This window comes from Leptonychotes weddellii, chromosome 4, assembly GCF_054177405.1.
Source record: "Leptonychotes weddellii isolate Sample4059 chromosome 4, ASM5417740v2, whole genome shotgun sequence".
Classification (NCBI taxonomy): domain Eukaryota; kingdom Metazoa; phylum Chordata; class Mammalia; order Carnivora; family Phocidae; genus Leptonychotes; species Leptonychotes weddellii.
The window spans coordinates 16,127,486-16,149,575 of NC_138372.1; the positions used below are offsets into that span (position 1 = coordinate 16,127,486).

At 50.0% G+C, this 22,090-nt stretch overlaps 1 protein-coding gene across 1 annotated transcript in view; it reads right to left on the bottom strand.

The window, feature by feature from the left end:
- ASAP3 (ArfGAP with SH3 domain, ankyrin repeat and PH domain 3) overlaps positions 1–22,090 on the bottom strand; it is a 47,025-nt gene that overhangs the window by 20,186 nt on the left and 4,749 nt on the right. The window contains 2 exon segments of the mRNA XM_081817730.1: positions 62–207; positions 299–371. Coding sequence (XP_081673856.1) covers positions 62–207; positions 299–371 — 219 coding nt within the window.

Sequence of the window (22,090 nt, forward strand, 5' to 3'; positions counted from 1 at the left end):
GCCCACTTGATTTACTCCGAGCCTAGGCTAAGGGCTGGCTGAGAAAGGAACAGGGCCTCACCAGGTTCTTGAAAAGTGCAGCCACCTCGCGGGTGAACACGGCCAAGTTCAGGAAGCCAGTGGACAGCTCATGACTGTTTTGGGACAAGTGACTGTTGCCTAAGGACTCTATAGCCTCTCGGTACTGCTCCTCATTCTCCACGTGGCCTGTGGAGGTAGGGAAAGGCAGAGTCAGTTCCTCGCTGGGGCTGGGGAAGGGGCTGCTTGGCCAGGCTGGGCATCAAGCAGGCTCACTCACCAAGGCCGGAGCTGTGGATCGCCCGCACAGCCTTCTTTATTCTCTGCAAGATGGCCTGGTCTCCTTCCAGGATCTGGAAGCAAATGCAGACAGAGTTCAGGGATGCTCAGCTGGGAGGGGTGCCTGAATCCATCCATGACCCCACCCTTCAGACACACATATAAAGTTTCTTCCCTGGGGTCCCCTAGCCACCCCCAAACATGAACAGACCACCTTCTTCCACCCAGACCACATAGGACACCATAGATCAGTCATACCATTCCAGGAAGACCTACAGACTTTTCTCCCCAACTCCAATGCAGGCCAAGTAAATGTAGCGATTCCGAGGCATGTGGTGTAGCGGGGAATGCCAGACCTGGGTCTGAAGCCTGACTCTCGTACTACCTAGTGTGTCGATCTAGACAGATCTGTTAATTTCTCTGAGCCTTGGGTCCCTTATTTGCAAAATGGAGATGATACTATGGGCCCCTAGAGGTGAAGAGAAAAGTAGTGATCTGACAAATATATACAAAAGTGCTTAGTAAAAGACCAGAGAGAATGCGGACATCTCTGTATTCTCAAAGACAGATGGGAGAATGCTTGTTCATCAAATCCGGGGCTCAATAAGCCGAAGGGGCCACACTCAACCCCGACTGGAAAGAATTGGGGGGGCGGCATCAAGCAACCTTTGTGGATTGCAGAACAGACAGCAGGTGGTGCAGGAGGCCAGGAGATGTGATGGGGAGAAGCAGGCCTCACGGGCCCGGGGGGGGGCGGGGCTCAGCCGGGGATCAAAATCTCCTCTTTCAGTGGGGTGCAGAAGCTCCAACCTCATGGACCCCTTACGAATGCTTAGTGAAGGTGGAAATTATAGAACGTTAGGGCTGAGGAAGGCTGACAGAGCCACCGATGAGGAGACTGAGGCCTAGAGAGGGCAGGGCCTGGCCCAGAGCTGCTGCTTCAGCCACACACCCATCCCCCTGCCACAGCCCCACCTATTTTGTCCGGTGACTAAAAAGGGATCAGAGTTTATCTCCAAAGAGTTACCTTCAACGTGACAGGAGTTAGCAAACACATTCGGAAAGGATACGCACAGGAGGGCACGCACAGGGCAGACCTCGGGGGCAATGTGGAGTGTCCTCCGAAGCCTTGGGCAGGTGGGAAGCCTCGGGAGGGAGAGGAGTCTGGTTTTGAAGCTCAGCTCCAGCACCCAGATGCTGTGTGACCCCCCAGCAAGTTGCTTCCTGATTAGCTATCTGTACAATGGGCGGAAATAATGCCTCCCTCTCAGGGCTGTTATGAGGATTATATGTATGAGACGATGCACATAAAGGGCTTAGCTTGGTGCTGAGCCCAGAGTGTGTCCTCAAAGAACAGTACATATGATCATTATCAGCACCTGCTGCTGCTGCTAGAAGGGGCCATCAAATTCTGAGTCCTGTTCCTACAGGGACTAGAAAGCTAACATTCTCCTCCCTGAGTACAAATTTCTTGTTTGGGATGTGTGGTTTGGGGACAGTGGAGGCCCAGCCCAGGGCTGAAGAAAAAAAGTCAAGGAATTAGAGAGATGGGGGGGAAAGGAGGCCATATCTAAATCAGCTAAAGAACTCAGACACTCTACCAGAGAAACAAAGACAAAAGGGGAGAACTAGGACATCACTATAGTTCCCAAAGACCCAGACGAGCAAACACGCATTCGCCAAAGCCCATGATCCTCACCTTGAGACTTGAAAGGGAAAGCTAAGACATGATTAATTTAAGGAGTTCTCACTTCACTCCAATAGACAGTGCAGATCACAGATATGAACGAATTCCAAAGAGACCTAGAAAACTCCTAGAAAGGGGCGCCTGGGTGGCTCAGTTGGTTAAGCGACTGCCTTCGGCTCAGGTCATGATCCTGGAGTCCCGGGATCGAGTCCCGCATCGGGCTACCTGCCCAGCAGGGGAGTCTGCTTCTCCCTCTCCCGCCTCTTGTGCTCTTTCTCTCTCTCACTCTCTCTCTCAAATAAATAAATAAAATCTTTAAAAAAAGAAAGAAAACTCCTAGAAAGGGGGCTCCTGGGTGGCTCAGTGAGTTAAGCCTCTGACTCTTGATTTCGGTTCAGGTCATGCATGATCTTGGGGTCCTGGGATCGAGCCCTGCGTCGGGCTCCATGCTCACTGGGGAGTCTGCTTCTCTTTCTCCCTCTGCCCGCCCCCCACCCCGTGCACTCTCTCTCAAATAAATAAAAATAAAATCTTTTTAAAAAGAGAAAGCTCCCTAGAAGGCAGATCCATGTGCCTAGCATACAGAAAATACCCAATAATTGTTTACCTAAATGAAAGATGTTTTGCAAAGTCCTGGGACATGGACCTGAGAAGTCTATGTCCATGCTCTAGATACTTTTCGGGGAGTCTCCCCACCCCATGACACCTACTCTTGGAAAACTGCCCTCCTTCCCTCTAGAGGTGGGTCCTTTATTACCTTGTTTGTTCTAGCCAGAGTTGACTGAACCAGGACGGACACCTGACCCAGGCTGGCCCAAACAGCTTCACCAACTGAGCCAGCGAGGTGCCCCTCAGAAATATACATTTAAGGTTCCTTCATGTATTTTGTGACTCGATAAATTTGGAATTGGGCTCTGGGAAGTTGGCTAATTGATCTGAAGTACTTAAGCTGGGACATCTTTCCCACCATGCGCAAAGAGAAAAGAACAAAGTAGATGTATAGAAAGAAGCAAATGAGACCCATGCTGCCCCTGAAAAGCGGAAGAAAAAGGCTGCTCTGGTTTCTGGCAAATCTCCAGATCCAGAACCCTGAGAGGCTCCTCCACACTTCCTGTCCTTGGGTCTTCATGAAACATCCCTGAATGCACCCAACAAATTCCCCTTCGTGCTTAAGCTGGTTTGAGAGGATCTCTCTTCCCTGCAGTGTGGCAGAGACTGCTGGTTGGCTCCCAGTGTCCATTCTCTCTTCTTCCTTAGTAATAAGAACCCTGACTTTTCAGATGGCCACTCGGTCACTCACAGTACAGGCTACACGTCCCAGTTGCCTTGCAGCTGAATGTAGTCATATGACTAAGTGCTGACCTATGTCATATAATGCATATTTCATTTGTTGGCTTCCAGAAGTATTTTTTTTTTAAAGATTTTATTTTATTTATTTGACAGAGAGAGAGAGAGAGACAGCTAGAGAGGGAACACAAGCAGGGGGAGTGGGAGAGGGAGAAGCAGGCTCCTGGCCGAGCAGGGAGCCTGATGCGGGGCTCGATCCCAGGACCCTGGGATCATGACCTGAGCCGAAGGCAGACGCTTAACGACTGAGCCACCCACGCGCCCCTTCCAGAAGTATTCTTAAAAGTAAAGGAGAGGGGCGCCTGGTGGCTCAGTCGGTTAAGCGTCTGCCTTCGGCTCAGGTCATGATCCCAGGGTCCTGGGATCGAGCCCCGCATCGGGCTCCCTGCTCGGCGGGAAGCCCGCTTCTCCCTCTCCCACTCCCCCTGCTTGTGTTCCTGCTGTCACTCTCTCTCTCTCTCTCTCTGTCAAATAAATAAATAAAATCTTAAAAAAAAAAAAAAAAGAATATGCCTTAAAAAAAAAAAAGTAAGGGAGAGACTACACACCCATTAAAATGGCCAAAATCCAAAACACTGACACCACCAAATGCTGAGGAGCATGTGGAGCAACAGGAACTCTCATGCGCTGCTGGTGGGAATGCAAAATGGTATAGCCACTTTGCTAGACAGCTTGGCAGTTTGTTACAAAACTAAACATACTCTTACCATATGATCCAGCAACTGCACTCCCCGGTATTTACCCAAATGAACTGAAAACCTATTCCCACATGAAAACGTGCACGTGGATGTTTAGAGCAGCTTTATTCATAACAGCTAAAACTTGGAAGACAATGGAATATTATTTAGCACTAAAAAGAAGTGAGCTATCGAGTCACAAAATACATGAAGGAACCTTAAATGTGTATTTCTGAGGGGCACCGCGCTGGCTCAGTTGGTGGAACATGTGACTCTTGATCTTGAGGTTGTGAGTTCGAGCCCCATGCTGGGTGTAGAGGTTACTTAAAAATAAAATCTTTCAAAAAATGGATATTACTGTGTGAAAGAAGCAACCTGAAAAGGTTACAGACTGTCTGATTCCAATTATGGGACATTCTGGAATAGGCTAAAGAATGGACACAATAAAAAGATTAGTGGTAGCCAGCAGACGGAGGGATAAACAGGTGCAACACGAAGGATTTTTAGAGCCGTCAAACTATTCCGCGTGATACTGATAGTGGATACATATGTCACTATGCACTGGTCAAAACTCATAAAATGTACAACACCAAGATTGAACCCTAACGTAACTGTGGATCTGGGGTGATGTGGACGTGTCAGTGTATGTTCACTGATTCTAACAAATGTACCACTCTGGTGTGGGACAGTGATAATGAGGGAGGTTGTTTGTGGAGCAGGAGGTATGTGGGAACTCTGTACTTTTTTTTTTTTTTAAGATTTTATTTACTTGAGAGAGAGAGTGAGAGAGAGCGAGCGCACGAGGGAGGGGGAGGGAGAGGGAGAAGCAGGCTTCCCGCAGAGCAGGGAGCCCCACATGGGGCTCAATCCCAGGACGCTGGGATCACGACCTGAGCAGAAGGCAGACGTTTAACTGACTGAGCCACCCAGACGCCCCTCTCTGTACTTCCTACTCAATTTTGTTGTGCACCTAACAGTGCTCTAAAATATGTTTTTTTAAACAAAGGGGAGGGGCGCCTGGGCAGCCCAGTCTGTTAAGCGACCGACTCTTGATTTCTGCTCAGTTCATGATCTCAGGGTCGTGAGATCGAGTCCTATGTCGGGTTCCATGCTGAATGTGGAGCCTGCTTGATATTCTATCCCTCTCCCACCACTCCTCCCTTCAACCCGCACGCTCTCTCTCTCTCTCTCCCTCTTTCTCCAAAAAATAAAAAATAAAAAATAAATAAATAAAGGGGGAAAAAGAAAAGGAAGAAAGGAAAGGGTACCCTCTGTCATACCTTTCTCCTGGCTAGAATGCATTTGTGATGTCTAGAGCTCAGGCAGCCATCTTGGACCATGAGGTAGAAGGTACATATTGTGGATGGTGGAGCAACAAAGTAGTAGCCTTGTCCCTGGTGACTGGGGAGCCACCCTATCAGCCCTGGACCACTTATCTGCAGACTTCTTTTATATGGAAGAGAAATAAACGTCTATCTTCTACGAGCCACGTGATGCTGGGTACACTTACTTGTGACTGAAGCTAGCTCTGGCTGGTACAGGCAGACAAGTCACCCAATGACCAACAAACTATCGCTCGATGCCCTTGTCAGACATATATCGGGAAATGGCTTCCTGGCAAGATACCATTCCTGCCCCTACCAAAGTTCACACAGCTATTCATTCATTCATTCATTCATTCATTCATTCAACTAGTTATTGAGTGCGTGCTATGCATTTGCACTCTGTGTAAAAGCCAGTCTCAGCCCTCCAGGGATATCACTATCTAAGAGGAGAAAGAGCCAAGTCAACAGATCCCTGCAATGTGATTTGGGCTATAATGGAGGGTGGACAAGGCAGCCGCGAGCCCAGGGGAAGCGGAACCGCGTCTGCTTAGGGGGAACGGGGAAAGCTGTAAGCTCTGATGCCTGACCGTGGGCGTGGGACAGGCAGGAAAGAGACTAAGACTGCTCTGTGAGGTGGTGTGCAGAGTGCGTGGTATAAACGGTAGGACTGCCAGAGGAGGGAGGCTTGCTCTGGGAAGAATGGGAAAGGAGAGGAACATGGTCCGTACGTTCCTTCATTCATTCGTTCATTCATTCATGCATGCATTCATTCGTTCATTCCAACAAGGATCTACTTGTGCCTATTTTAGCCAGGCATGGCCCCTTCCTTCAAGAGGCTCCCAGACATACAAACACGGAAGTGCCCGAAGTGGCACAAGGAGGGGAGAATTCTAATCACCCTTTTCTCAAGAAAATATCTGAACATTCACACTGGGGTATAAATGACTGATAGTATCTATCTACCCTCTATGATATAATGCAGCAAAGACTTAAGCTGAAGAAATATAGTTTTAAGGAGAAAATGCAGATCATAGTCTGGGGATGGGAAGGTATCCGGGAAAAGGCACCGTGGTTTCCAGAACTGTGATGATGCTACCATAGCACGAGGAGTCACAGCTCAGATTCTAGCCCCAGTCTCCCCAAAACTACCTCCCTGGGCGATATTAGCGCAGCAGTTCTCCAAATCTCCTCTTCTTTAAAATAGGAGGAAAATAATAGAATGTGGGGGGGCGCCTGGGTGGCTCAGTTGTTAAGCGTCTGCCTTCGGCTCAGGTCATGGTCCCAGGGTCTTGGGATCCAGCCCCGCATCGGGCTCCCTGCTCGGCGGGAAGCCTGCTTCTCCCTCTCCCACTCCCTCTGCTGTGTTCCCTCTCTAGCTGTGTCTCTGTCAAATAAATAAATAAAATCTTTAAAAAAAAATCAGAGAGTGGGGCGCCCAGGTGGCTCAGTCGTTGAGCGTCTGCCTTCGGCTCAGGTCATGATCCCAGCGTCCTGGGATCGAGCCCCGCATCGGGCTCCCTGCTCGGCGGGAAGCCTGCTTCTCCCTCTCCCACTCCCCCTGCTTGTGTTCCCTCTCTCGCTGTCTCTCTCTCTGTCAAAAAATAAATAAAATCTTTAATAATAATAATAATAGAATGTGGGGAGAAAATCCATTCTCCAGTTACCCTCAGAGTTACTGGTGAAGCTTACGTGAGATCCCAGTCATGGCAGCACGTGCCAAGGCTTAAAGGATTTGGAAAATATGAGTATGAAAATCTTGCTGTGGTTTGCTTTCTGCCTCTCTATGAGATCAGCCCTCATTCCCCATGCCTGAGACTGGATAGGTGAAAAAAATAGTCTCTGGATTCAGGTGGGTCTATTTAATCCTCAAAGTGGGGTCTCTGAACCAGCAGCATCAGCATCACCTGGGACCTTGTGAGAAATGCAATTCTTCAGCTGAATCAGGAAATCCAGGGGTGGGGCCCAGCAATTTGGTTTAACAAGCCCTCCAGGTGACTCTGATATATGCTAAAGTTTGGGGATCACTGGCTAATTCTACCCTTGAGACGCAATAAATCATCACAGCCAAATGTACGGGGCTGGCCCCAAACTACCTGGTTTTGAATCCAGCTCCCTTAGGTACTTGCTGTGTGACTTCTCTGTGCCTCAACGTCCCCATTCCTGAAATGAGGATGATAATAGTCTCTACCACAAAGGGTTGTTGGGGAGATGAAATGACTTCACCTAGGTAAAGTGCTTAGAGCACTATTATTATTTGACAGCTAATAATGTTACCTATTCCAAAACTAAACTGAACTTGGCTAGGAATTTCTCAACCTTCCTGGAGCTAATTAAAGATCCTCTCTCCACCCTGCAAGGATCCAGCTCAGCAAGAGGCGTGAATGACAGGTGCCGAGGGGCCACTGGGCAGACAAGATGGTACATGTGAACACCTGGGCTGCGTGAGCCATGGTACTTGTCACCCTTCCAGCCAGCCTCTGAGGTAGGCATCCCCTCTGGCATTTTAGAGATGAAGGTGCCGGGGGAAGGAACGTGTCCAGGGACGGTCAGGTCGCATAATGCCGAAGAGTGACAGGATTGTAACTGAAACCCAGGTCTGGCCACATCCAGGGCTAATGTTCTTTCCCTACCACCAAGCTGCCCCACAGACGTTCAGGGACATGGCTTCTTTGTTTTTTTTGGTTTTGTTTGTTTTTAAGATTTTATTTATTTGAGAGAGAGAGAGCATGAGAGAAAGAGAGAGAGAAAGAGTGCACACAAGCAGGGGGGAGAGAGCAGAGGGAGAGGGAGAAGCAAACTCCCCGCCGAGCAGGGAGCCCGATGCGGGGCTCGATCCCAGGACCCTGGGATCATGACCTGAGCCGAAGGCACACGCTTAACCGACTGAGCCACCCAGGCGCCCGACATGGCTTCTTTGATCCGGGGACTGGCTCTGCCTCTGAATCTGAACCCCGACTGAGCCACCCAGGCGCCCGACATGGCTTCTCTGATCCGGGGAGTGGCTCTGCCTCTGAATCTGAACCCCAACTCAAGCACCTCTACCATATCCCCTCACCATCCCTCAAACAGGGATGGGGCAGGTAGAGACCTGTGCCAAAACAATAGGGTTGACAGCCGTGCCCCAACCACAAATACTCCACAGGCTAGCCTACTGAAGAGAACACAGATTGTACAAGTTGGACCACAGGAGGATTCCTAGGCCTGAGAGGTAGAATTCAGGGAGACAGAAACAAATTTCAGCTCAGAGAAAGAAGTTCCCAAGGAAGAGTAAGCGACCCTTGGAGAGAGTGAGCTCCCCACCACTTGAAGTATTCAAGGACTTCAGGTAGTAGAGCACGACTCAAGCACTGGAATTGGGATTAGTAGTGATGGCCATTTAGAGTTCTCTCAAAGCTCAGAGTCAATGGCTCCATGCAGGAGCCTGGGCAGGCATCGGGCAGAGGCAGGGACAAGACCGTCAGGGATATGCCGAAACTTGGAAAGCCAACCAAGTCCTTCGGGCAGCCTTGCCTGGCGGGCCCTAGACAAAGCCTGAATGCCCGCTGGTGGCACTGCCCTTTGTGCCCCTACCTCCCCCGGCATGCCCCCACCCCACAGTGCTCTGGCTCTGATTTGTGTTTTCTGCAGGCAAAGACTACAGATGGCAGCACTAGGGCCATGCCCAGCTGCCCTGCTTGGAAGGGCCTTCTGCATGCCCCCCTTCTGGGTTAGGATTCATCAATAGGACCCATTCTTCATTCCTGTGATTTCCCAGAGCCAGCTGTGGTAACCATGGCGACTCAGCCAAGGGAGCAGAGCAGCAGAAGCTAAGGCCTTGGGAGCTGCTGATTAAATTTCACCATTAGACATTCACTCCTTTGGACTATTATAATATGGGGCATAGGCACCACTTTTGTGGCATCATTAATCCATCTCAGTATTTTTCCCATTGACCCTGGATTTGGTTCATCATTCTGCTAAGACTACTCTGCAGGTAGCCTCTACCAATTAAACGAGAGTTGGCACAGGAAATGAAAAATCATTTTCTATCTTTGCTTTGGACCATGATGTTGTCCCCCAAAGGACTAAATCATGGAATATTAGAGATAATCTAACATTACCTCCTCATCCTACGGACGGCAGAACAAAGGCTCAGATGAGTTTCTTGCCCCAGGTCTCATTGGAAATGCAAACAAACTAAGGAAAGAATACAAACCAACACTTTTACAGGGCTTTACAGTTTGTAAAGCAGCTTCACGTCCATCCTGTAAGACTCATAGCACCCCAACAAGGCAGTTGTTGCTTTTCTTCCCATCCGGCTGAAGCATCAGTGAGGCCCAGGGAGGTGAAGGAAATTGCCTGACCTCACACAGCCACAAAGTAGCAGAGATGCACCTGGGACCCAAACCTTGAGACTCTAACCCCTGTTCGTTTCTAGTTTGTGGACCCCAGACCCTGGACATCCACAGAGTTACTCCCCAGGCCCTATGAAGCCACACTTACAGGAAGCACTAGAGACCAACAAAAAAAAGCCTCACAGGTTAGCATGACCACATTCCAACCTGTATGCAGCTGTTATGATCAATAAGACACAGAAGTCTTTAAAAGCATTCTCGAATTCATGGTGGAGCGCCTGGGTGTCTCAGTTGGTTACGCATCTGCCTTCGGCTCAGGTCATGATCCCAGGGTCCTGGGATTGAGTCCCACGTCGGACTCCCTGTTCCTTGGGGAGACTGCTTCTCCCTCTCCCTGCTTGTGCTTTCTCTTTCATTCTCTCTCAGATAAATAATTTTTTTAAAAAGCATTCTTGAATTCATGGTAACTTTTTGTCCTTTTCCAAATTTCTCAAGCAATACTAAAAGTATGACTTTGTGGGAAGGTCAATGAAACTCTGACATTAAAAAGGGGTCCCCCCATTGGGGTGCCTGGGCGGCTCAGTCGTTAAGCATCTGCCTTCGACTCAGGTCATGATCCCAGGGTCCCGGGATCGAGCCCCGCATCAGGGTCCCTGCTAGGCGGGAAGCCTGCTTCTCCCTCTCCCACTCCCCCTGCTTGTGTTCCCTCTCTCGCTGTGTCTCTCTCTGTCAAATAAATAAATAAAATCTTAAAAAAAAAAAAAAAGGGAGTCCCCCCGTGAGGGGGCAGAATCTTGGCTCCTTTGAGCTTTCATATCCACAAAGAAGATTAAATTATATGTACTACATATTAAATGTGAAAATTAAAATACTATATTTTAATGAGTAAGCCAAGTTACACCTAAAACATTTAACAAAATGATATATAAAACGAAAAAACAAAACAAAACAAAAAACCAAAACAACAACCAACCAACCCCATACAAAAAACTTCGGGGGCTTCTCATTTCTACATCCAACTACTAATGTACGGGAAATGCAGATGGAGAAATTCGTGAAGCCACGCCCGGGGAATGCGGCAGTGAGCACAGACCATGTGAAACTACAGAAAAAACCACTGGTTTCTTTAACAAGGGGATCGTAAAAAATGAAACAAAAAACGATGGAGGAGAAATCATAAGGGGCTCCAAACACACACTGACAAATGGCAATGCATGGACCTTACTTTGCTTTTTAAAACATTTTTTGGAATTTAAGCAAATTTTTGGCATTTGCTTCAAAGTAAGATGAGAGTCGGGGAAGCAGGTGGGGATGTGGTCAGGGCAGGACTGGGTCACATGTAAATGGAGGTTGTTTATCATTTTGTTCCATCTCTGTGACAATTCCGAATTCTCCATAAAGTCAGAAAAAAAGGCTAGTAGATGAAAAAATAAGATTGGGAAAATATTAATAGTTGTTGAAGCTGGGCGAGTCTACTTTTGTGTATGTTTGAAAAGTTCTACAGTAAAGAGTTAATACAAGAAGACAAGGGGTCCTTCCTTCCTTCCTTCCTTTTTTTTAAGTAGGCTCAATACCCAGCGTGGAGCCCAATGTGGGGCCCAAACTCGTAACTCTGAGATCAAGACCTGAGCTGAGATCAAGAGTCGGACGCTCAACTGATTGAGCCACCCAGGCGCCCCGACAAGGGATTCTTATATTCAGAAAGGTAGGGAACCACTGCAACTAAGTTACTGAAACTAGCCCTTGACACCTTAGTATGTGGGACTGATTCTTTTCAATGGATAGCTGTCTGGGTATAGCTTTCGACAAGGGGAATGGGATGGAAGAGTGGGTTTGGAGAAGTTGGCCTGAGGGAGCCAGGGGCCTGGGGCGCAGGGCCAATGGAGGGCAAGGATCAGGTGGAAGGGTCCTCAAGGAGCAGGCAGGAAGGGGTAACAGTTGACCTGCTGGCTAGGGGCAGCTTCCACGCTCTGTGGCCTGATTACAAAAGGGCACATAAGTGGAAAGAGCACAGGATGTGGAGGCAGGTCTATTCCAGACCCAATTTCTCACTCACTCGGAGACCCTGAGCAAGGGCCTCTCAGCCGTAGGCTCTCTACCTGCAAAATGGGAATGACAGTCACCTCTGCTCCAGTCACTCCCCCACTGAGAATCAAATCATATAAAGACCGGGGAAGTTTGTAGCCCATGCAAACTTGAGCTGTCCTGTTCATGTCAGGCTCTAAAGTTTGCTTTTTCTCGTCCACCTGCTCAACCACCAGATCCAGAGAAAGGCAGGGAGCCCCACTGGGCCCTTCCTGGGTGGCCAGCAAGGAAGGGAAAGGGTGGGACTGAGAAGTATTTCCAGTATCCCACCTCCAGGGCAATCCCAGCTCAACTCCACACCCTTAATGGTGTCTGCTCGGGAAGCTCAAATCTGCAAACCTGCCCCTCTCCACCCAGTGGGACAGAGGGAGGAGCTGGGATAAGGTCTCTAACGAGTCACTGGCACATAGTAACGAGCTCATTCACACATACTGAGCGCCTAGCTGTCCCCAAGGCCCTGCATGGGTGCTGGGGAGAGAGGGATGTCAGCTCGGGTCCTGCCCTCAAGGTCCCCTGTGTGGGAGACAGGACACAATCTCGAGTAGCTGAGGAGGCCCTTGGGGAGCCCAGAGCAGGAGAGAAGCCTGTGTGGGGACACAGACAAAGAGTACCCATCCCATGCTGAGATGAAGTGATGCTTCTCCAGGGCCTTGAAAAACAAGGAGACACTGATGGAGCAAAGTGAGACAGGGGAAGACGACTTTAAGAGAGGAGAGGTGCCTGGCCAAGTCCCTGGGTAGGAACGCTTCCCACATTTGGGGACCAGCCAGGAATTTCCCGGAGCAGCACTTACCAGGGCCAAGGGGGATGCGGTGAACAGTGAGGCCTCAGGGCCGAGAAGGGCCCAGAATGACCCACTGGAAGACCAAGCTCACAGTGAGAGCTGAGCAGATGCTTTTATTAAGTCATCTCTATCCCCAACGAGGGGCTCCAACTCACAACCCCAGGATCAGGAGTTGCGTGCTCTACCACATGTGACATACTTTGTCCCATTTCATGTAATCCTATCAATAACCCCAGGAGGTTTTACAGATGAGAAAACTGAGGCCCAGGGAAGTTTTGGTATTTGCCCAGGTCGTACAACTAGTAAGTGGTGGAACTTAGACTTACACCCCGGGTGTCGGGCTCCGGAGTCCACACTTTTAATCAAACTCCTAGGTTTTACCCCACAGGTGAAGGGGAGCACCTGCAGGGCTCTGGACAAGACAGGAGTGATGTGGTAAATTCTTATGGTAGAAAGATCAGCTCTAGGGCTTGGCTGCAGACCCGTGTCCAAGTGGGAGAAAGGGGTGCAGACTCATCCTCCAGGCACGACAGGGTGATGGGGAACACAGCCCAGCCTAACCCAAAGCTGATCACACACAACAGGAAGGACTTGGATTCCAAGGTCCCAGAGTGAGTCTACTTACTAACATGAATCCAACCACCCCCCCTTCTCACTGAGTGATCACGTTGGGGCAGACAGTTTATGTTTACCTCATTTGTTCCTCCCAACAGCCCTGAGAGGTAGTTATCATCCTTCCCATTTTACAGATGAGGAAACCAAGGCTGGGGTAGATTAGGCACCTAGCTCAAGGTCACGTAGGCAGCTCCAAGAAGTGTAGAGTCCTTAATTTCCAGAGCCTTCTCTCACTATCATGCTACAGCAAACCATGAGGTAAATCCCACCTGGCTGAGCCTGTTATCTCTGTGAGCACTACTGTGAAGATTAAATTAGCCCATATTTTTTCTTTCTTTTTTTTTTTTTAAGATTTTAATTATTTATTTATTTATTTGGCGCAGAGAGAGAGAGCACAAGCAGGGGGAGCTGCGGAGAGAGAGGGAGAAGCAGACTCCTCGCTGAGCAAGGAGCCCGACGTGGGGCTCGACCCCAGGGCCCTGGGATCATGACCTGAGCTGAGGGCAGACGCTTAACCGACTGAGCCACCCAGGAGCCCCTAGGCCATATTTTTTTCTAACAGTGGATGTCAGGCATCTTGAGAGGTAATGCAGAAACATTTTGAAGGAAGGGAAAGGGACTGAATTTAGGCCTGCCTCTGCCACTAGCCCCTCTGTGTCCCTCTGAGCACGTTCCTTCCTCTTGTGCCTCAGTTTCCCCATCTGTACACCTTAGGGTTGATGGACATGAGTGCTAAATCCCTTTCCAGGTCAATGTTCTGGGACTTGGAGTCCTGTTCATCGTATCCTGCAAGGCTGCTCCAACCTCAGGCACCAGCGAGAACACGTCTCCAAATGGTTTTCATCTGGACAGCAAGGCCCCCGCCCCCCAGGACCCAAGAGTCCGGGCTGGGGCAGTCAGAAGGAGATGCCAGAGAGCAGGGCAGGGCTCTTTGCAGCTCCCCTCTGCATCGCCCATGTGGAGGGGTCCTAGCCTTGCCTGCCCGCAGCCCCTGCACTAGCTAAACTGCAGAGCCTGGGAGCCAGGACCCGGGCCCAGCTCTACCCCTGCCCCTGCTGTGACCTTGTTCAGTCTCCTTCCCTCCCGGACTGACTCCTCGGCTCCCATCTGGAGTCTGGAACGAAGGGGTTGGGCGGGATGTGGAAGGCTCCTGCCAGCTCGGACATTTATTATTTCAGGGTCCCTCAGCCTCTCGCTGTTTTCCTTCCTGTGCTGCTGGAGCCCGTGACTGGCCGTGGGCCCCCTCAGTTGGGCCCCTGCAGATGTCTCCCCAGCCAGGGAAGCTGCTCGGCCTCACCAGCTGCCCCTTGCAGGGTGGTGGGAAGTGGGGAGGAAGAGGGGTTGCAGGAAGGGAGCCGCACCCTCAACGTAAGCTGAGGCCTCTGCAAACCCCAAGTTTCCTGGCTGGGATTTTTCTCGGGAGACTGCTAGGCAGCGATGAGCTAAGAGAGCAAGAACTCTGCCGGACCGATCGCCTTAGATTCCCGTCTGACTCCTGGCCCCAAGCCCTGAATTCCACCCAACTCTGCAGACAGCCTGGCCTGCCCTCCCTGGATAGAGGAGCCAAAGGTCCCCTGCCTCCCATTCTCTAGTTCCTTTATTGGCCTGGATGAATCCCCTCCCTGCGCCCAACTGGATACCAATCACTGATCCCATAAACCCCAGTCCTACCCAGCTCTGCAATTTCCTCAACATGCCAGGCTCTTGCCAGCCGCCAAGACTTTGCTCATGCTGTTCCCGCTGCCTGGACAGTCCCTCCCCCATCCAACCTTGCAGACACTTAAAGTCTTCCCAGACTCTGCTTAGGTCACCACCTCCCTACCTCAAGAGAACTGGCCCCTCCAGAACCCATCCCTCCTGCCTTTATGCTTCCCTGTGCCCACGTCAGCCTTTTATCGGGGCATTTGTGGCCCTTTTGTACCACACATGTCTGACCTCTGGGGCTGAAGACCCAAAGGGCAGGGATTGGCTCATTTGCCTTTGCATCCACAACACCCAGCGCAGGGCCCAGCACTTGAGTAGCCACAAACATCTGTGGAATGAATAACTGAGTGAATGAATGGATGAATATTAGCAAGGCCCTATGAGAACACAGAAAAAGCAGCAAGGGCTCAGGACTCCAGCTTTCACATCACACTGTTTTGAGGTCCAAATTCTCTTCCGGTAGTCTTAGCTGGGTGACCTGGAGCAAGTGACTTAGCTTCTCAGAGCCTCTATTTCTCCATCTGTCAAATGGGATAATAACAGCATCTATCTCACAGGACTGCATGCAGTCAGGCATTTCAGCCCGTAGCCCAGTGCCCTGCGTATAGGGAGGGGGGCAGGCTAGCTCTCCTGCCCAGCAAACATCTTCTCTGTACTCCCAGGCCCTGAGACCCACACCCCCCGGCTGCCAGGGGAATCACCTAGAACACTTCAAGAAGTAAGGATGCAGGGCGCCTGGGTGGCTCAGTTGTTAGGTGTCTGCCTTCGGCTCAGGTCATGATCCCAGGGTCCTGGGCTCGAGCCCTACGTCGGGCTCCCTGCTCAGTGGGAAGCCTGCTTCTCCCTCTCCTGCTCCCCCTGCTTGTGTTCCCTCTCTCGCTGTATCTCTGTGTCTCAAATAAACAAATAAAAAAATCTTAAAAAAAAAAAAAGTAAGGATGCCAGAGCCTCACTAGAGACCTGTTAAATCAGAGTCAGGCGTGACCCACGGAGTGAGAGGTCAAGCACTCCCAAGGGCTTTGAACTGCCAAGTCCAAATCCTGGCTTTGCCACTTACTGCTAGTAGAGCTGTCAGACACAGCAAATATAAACAGAGGACGTGCAGCTATATTTGAATTTCAGATCATCAATGAATAATTTTTTAGGATAAATACGTCCCAGATACTGCACGGGCATCCTGCATGTTATCTGGCGACCCCGTTTACTAAGCTGTGCCTTCACTTCCTTGCGGGGATTAGAGGGGTGAGATTTGGGAACCGCTTACAGCACTGCCTGCTGTGTTTGCTGTTCCTATTTTTATTGCTTTTAAAGCAACCCAGATGACATGGAAGAACCTTGCAAACATGACGCTAACTGAAAGAAGCCAGACCGAAAAGGCCACATATTGGAGGATTCCACTGACATGAAATATTCAGAATACACCAATCCAGAGGGACAGAGAGCGGCCAGGGGCTGGGGGAGGGGACAGTGGGGAGTGACTCCTAAGGAGCACGGCATTTCTTTTTGGAGTGAGGAGATGTTCTGGAGTAAGAGGTGGTGTCTGTACAGTACCGTGAATAAAGACCACCGACCTGCATGCTTTAAAATGGTTAAAATGGTGAATTTTATCTCACTTTTAAGAAATCTACCTAAAAGCAACCCTGGGGACTGTAACGTGTAGTCAGGACTGAGACTCACGGAGGCTCTCAATAAACGTTTGATGAAGAAATGAACGGGTGAGAGGCAGCAAAGAGCAGAGCTGAGGGAAGAACCTGCCTTGTCCAGAACGGGGCTCAGCTCTTCACTCCTGGACACCCGCAGCGGACACAAGAGTCCTCTTTTGGCTCTGGTGCCAGGATGGCCCAGACAATTTTAGTGTTCACTTGGAGTGGCTTCATCCCTGTTGCAATGACCTCGTTTTCCCTGTGTGGCTCCTGATCTCTTTAGCTAGGTGTAAATTGTGTTTTTAGTAAAAGGAACTTTTATTTATTTATTTTTTAAAGAATTTTTTATTTATTCGAGACAGAGATACAGAGAGAGAGAGCATGAGCAGGGGGAGAGGCAGAGGAAGAGGGAGAAGCAGACTCCCTGCTGAGCAGGGAGCCCGACCTGGGGCTCGATCCCAGGACTCTGGGGTCATGATCTGAGCCAAAGGCAGACGCTTAACCATCTGAGCCACCCAGGCGCCCCTAAAAGGGACTTTTAAAAAGTTAAGCATCTGTTACGTGCCAGGGATATACCAGATGCTTTATATGTAATCCCCTTGAACGACCCCACAAGATAGTTATCATTGCCCATGATTTACAGATGGGGAGACTGAGACTCAGAAAGGTGAAGTCATTTGCCTGAGGTTACACAGCCAATGGGAATTCAAACCCAGGTTTGTCTGACGTCAGTCCCTGGACTCTCTCCATAGACCTCAGCCACATTTCTGTATGCTGTGGGTTGTCCACCAGCTTTCCATGGGCATAAGTCCTTCACCTTTCCAGACTGGGGCCTTGTCTTGTCATCTCCATGCCCTCAGAACCTACCTTTCTGCCTCTGCACACAGCCGTGTTCGGTAAGTTCAGCAACCTTACGTGGGCATGCCATAGCTTACCACAATCGTTTTCACCCTGACTGTTCAGCAGTCGCCTGGGGAACTTCTGAACTGCTCAGTTGCCCAGGCCTCACCCCTGGGAGATTCTCATAAAGTGGGTCTGGGTGGAGCCTATGGCATCTGAAGTTCTTAAAAGCTCAGTCAAGGTCAAAAGCCAGCTGAGTTGGAGAGCATTTAGCAGCTGTTCCCAGGTCAGCCTCCCGTACCCTCCACAGTGAGGCCCACTCACTGACCCCAGTGAGGCCCAGTCACAATGTTCCCAGGACAGAGGGCGCCCAGGGCTCTGCCCCAGAGCCTGGGGAACTCACTGTTCCTCCATGGGCCTCACTGCCTCATGTGCTCTGGGCCCAGGCACTAGTCCCATTGAAAGAATCTTCTAGCAGGGCGCCTAGGTGGCTCAGTTGGTTGAGCCTCTGGCTCTTGGTTTCGGCTCAGGTCATGATCTCAGGGTCATGAGATCAAGCCTTGCGTTGGGCTCCATGCTCAGTGGGGAGTCTGCTTGAGGTTCTCTCTCTCCCTCTCCCTCTGTCCCTCCCCCTGCTCGCTCACTCTCTCTCTAACAAATAAATAAAAATCTTAAAAAAAAAAAAAAAGGGATCTTCTAGCAACAACATCTGTCTGAGGACTAGACTACCAAACTGCCTTTGGAAAAAGCATTTTCCTTCTGCCATGCCCTGAAGTTCCAGTTTCTGTCCTCAAACCTGCTCGCTTCACCTCAGTGGCCCAAAACAGCTGAATGGCAGGCAAGGAAGTGAACACTGAAGACTGAAATTTAGAGAGGGGAGAAGACTCTACAAGGCTGGGCCTGAGGCGAACGCTCCGGGAAGGCCCTCTGCCCTTGTACAGAGGCAGGTATGGGAAGAGGTTGGGTTCAGCCGGGGCTGCGTTCTAAGGCCATCCTAGAAAACCCTCTTGGCACAGGTCCCCAGCCATCATCCCCCGTCTCTGTTCCCCATCCCAGGAGAACTCATCGGCCCGCTGCTCAAATCAGTCCAGGCCAGTATAGAGGGGAAGCCAGCACTGGCCCTGCTCATAACCTGTTCTTCAACCACCTCCATTATGTCTGCCATTTTCCTATTTTGCCTCTGGACAGCTAGGCAGCATCTGACTGAGCTGAGCATGGCTCCCTCCTTGAAACATTCCTCTCCTGGCTTCCGGGGCACTTTTCCCTCTTGAGTTCCCTCCTTCCCCACTGGCAGCTCCTTCTCAGCCTCCTTCATTAGCTACTCTTCCCCTCCTAATCTCTCAGCCCTGGAGCTCCCCAGAGCTTGGACCTGGGGCTCTCTTCATTCCTCTCCCTGGGTGATCTCATCCATTCCCTCAGCCTTCAACACCAACCAATGCAATGTGAGCACATGTGGTCCATGGACCGCCTGCATGAGCATCTCCTGGGGTGCTGGTTAAAATGCAGATTCCCGGGCACCTGGGTGGCTCAGTCGTTAAGCGTCTGCCTTCGGCTCAGGTCATGATCCCAGGGTCCTGGGATCGAGCCCCGCATCGGACTCCCTGCTCCGCGGGAAGCCTGCTTCTCCCTCTCCCGCTCCCCCTGCTTGTGTTCCTGCTCTCGCTGTGTCTCTCTCTGTCAAATAAATAAAAATCTTAACAAAAAAATTAAAAAAAAAAAATATATAAATCAATCAATAGGGATACCTGGGTGGCTCAGTGGGTTAAGCATCTGCCTTCGGCTCAGGTCATGATCTCAGAGTCCTAGGATCGAGCCCCGCATCGGGCTCCCTGCTCGGCGGGAAGCCTGCTTCTCCCTCTCCCGCTCCCCCTGCTTGTGTTCCTGCTCTCGCGGTCTCTCTCTCGGTCAGATAAATAAATAAAAAATCTTTAAGAAAAAAAAAAAAATGCAGATTCCCAGACACCTCCATGGTTGCTGGCAAACCGGCCAAGGACATGTGCCACTCTTTGCCAGTCTGGTGTCTGAATCTCCTTTCTCCATCTGCAAAATTACTTGAGGTGCAAGTCCTGGCAGAGCTTGCCTCCTGCAAAAGCTGAGTCTAAATTCTTGCTGTTCCAGACTCCCTTGCAGCTCCAGGTGTGTGAGTGAGGCTCGGCCGAGCAGGCACTCACTGCAGACTCTGAGTCAGGAGCAGAGAGTGGAGGGTCCGTTCTCATGCTGTTGGCGACAGCAACGAAGGAGCCCAGTCTCCAAGGACGGTGGCAGTAACAAGCTGTGGCATTTAGCGCATGGCAGCACTGTCCTTGCCAAACTGGCTCAGTGGAGTGATTTTGGCTGAGATCCTGCCTGCCACCTCAGCCCAGCTCTCCAGCTTCCCAGAAATTCTGTGCGCTACTGAATATTCCCTTTCAGTGAACTCCTTTTTTGTGTGAAGCGGCTCAGGTTGGTTTCTGTTGCTTGCAATAAGAGGCCTAACAAAGATACAGCTGCTGAATTAGACGCTCTGCGAATGATATCTTACACAGATCCAGGTTTGATACTCACTATCTCAACTCTGACAACTCTCCAATGTGTATCTCCAGCCCACTCCTTTCATCTCCAGACTCATATATCCAAAACAAACAAACAGACTCAGATATCCAAACGCCTTCTTGACATCTCCACTTGGATGTCTCAAAGACCTATAAGATTGTACAAACAGGATTCCTGACTTTCCCCCAAACCTGTTTCTCTCCCAGATTTCCCCTTCCTAGGAAAGGGTAAATGACACTCTTCCTTAGGAATCTGGGGACCGTTCTTGACCACCCCCCCACCACGTACTCTATCAACAAGTCTTGACGTTACCACTTATAAAATACTTCTAAAATCTGTCCACTTCTCTCCTCCACCAATCACGGCCCTAGCCACACTTCTATCATCTCTTCCATGAACAGCTGCAACAGCGTCCTTGAGTTTTCTCCTGCTCCCTCTGATCTGATCTCCACACGGCAGCTGATATGATCTTTCTAGAATAGAAATTGGATCATGCTGCTTGCCTGCAAAATAGATAAAATCCAAACCTGCTACCAGGGCCTACAAGCTTGAATATGATCTAGCCCCTGCCTGCCTTCCCAAACTCAGCTGGTCCTGCTCTTCCATCTGCTCATCACTAAGCTTCTGCCCCTCTGGCCTCCTTTCAATATCACAGATACTTTAGGTTCTTTACTGCCTCAGGGCCTTTGCTTAAGCTGTTCCCTTGATCTGGAGCACCCTCACACCATTATTCTCTATTAATGCTCCTTTTTAGTTTTCTTCTTTTATTTATTCGTTATTCAACCAATATTTTTTGAGCACCTACTATGGTGTTATGGTAAATACCAGGGGTACAGTGCTGAGATTCGATTCGATTCTCATGGAGGTCAAAATCTAGTGAGAAATCAGATTTTAATAACATCATTCAGATAAATACAAAATATATCTATGATATGTGCTGCAAAGGGGAGAGATACAGTGCTATTAGGGAGAACTGAGCTAGAATAAAAGCAGAGAAACAAATCAGGAGGCCACTGTAGTACACCAGGGGAGAGGTGATGGTGGTCTGGACCCCTGGACCAGGGTCGGGATGTAGAGAAGTGGGTAGCCTGCGGAGATGTTTATAGAACTGGTGACCCTTGGTGATGAAGGATGTGTGTGGAGGTACAAGGTTTCTGGCTGGTGTTAACAGAATAAAGGGAGGTATAACTCACGGAGAAGGGATACTAGAAGGGCCAGCCTGTGGAGGAAGTCATGAGTGTGGTTTTGGACATGTTGAGATTTCTAAGTGAAACCGCCAAGTGAGCAGCTGAACACGAGGGTCTGGGCTGGATATACCAATGTGTGAGTGAGTCACTTAAAGAAGAGAGAGAGCCGAAGCCATGGGTGTTGATGAGATTGCTCAGGGAGGGGCTAGCATGCAAAGAAATGAGGACCCAGGACCAAACCCCAAGGAAGGCCTTGACCAGGAGGATGAGCCTTCAATGCCCCTTATCACAACATGCAATTACTTACTTGTTAATCTGTCTACTAGCTGTCTTGCCCAGAAGACTTGTAAGCACAAGAGAGCAAGGCCTGTATTTCTTTTAATAAGCAGTGTGTCCACCCAGTGCATAATACGGGCCCTGGCACTGAGCAGTCCCAAAGGCCCTATGCTGGCTGCTGTGTCCCTCAGCAGGACTGGCGTCATCCATTCCTTGGACAACATGGTTGGGTTCACTGGTCCCCAGTGTCCAGCAAAAAGCCGAAGTGACGAATTGGCAGTCACAGCCTTCCAAGTCATGCTACACCCTCTAGCTCTCCATCTTTTTTTTTTTTTTTTAAGCAGGCTCCACGCCCAACACAGCCCAACTCAGGGCCTGAACTCACAACCCTGAGATCAAGACCCAAACTGAGATCAAGAGCTGGATGCCCAACCGACTGAGCCACCCAGACGCCCCTAGCTCTCCATCTTTTTAATTCCACTAAACCTGAGCTTTCCAAACAGGGTTCCATCTACACCTGGATAACCAAGTAGGCAGAAAGCAGGATGAGCACCATGCCTCTCCCTGGATCTTAGAATGTGCCAAACAAAGCACAATTGCCATGGATGGGGGGGGGGCAGGGACTTTCCAGGCTCTGCCCCTCTTCTCTGAGAAGCGTTCCCTCCCAAAGCACAGGTCTCTGTAGCTACATGAAACCAGGGGTGGAAACCCATTTTCTAGAACCAATCCAGAAGCTGAGCCAGGCCATCAACCTCTC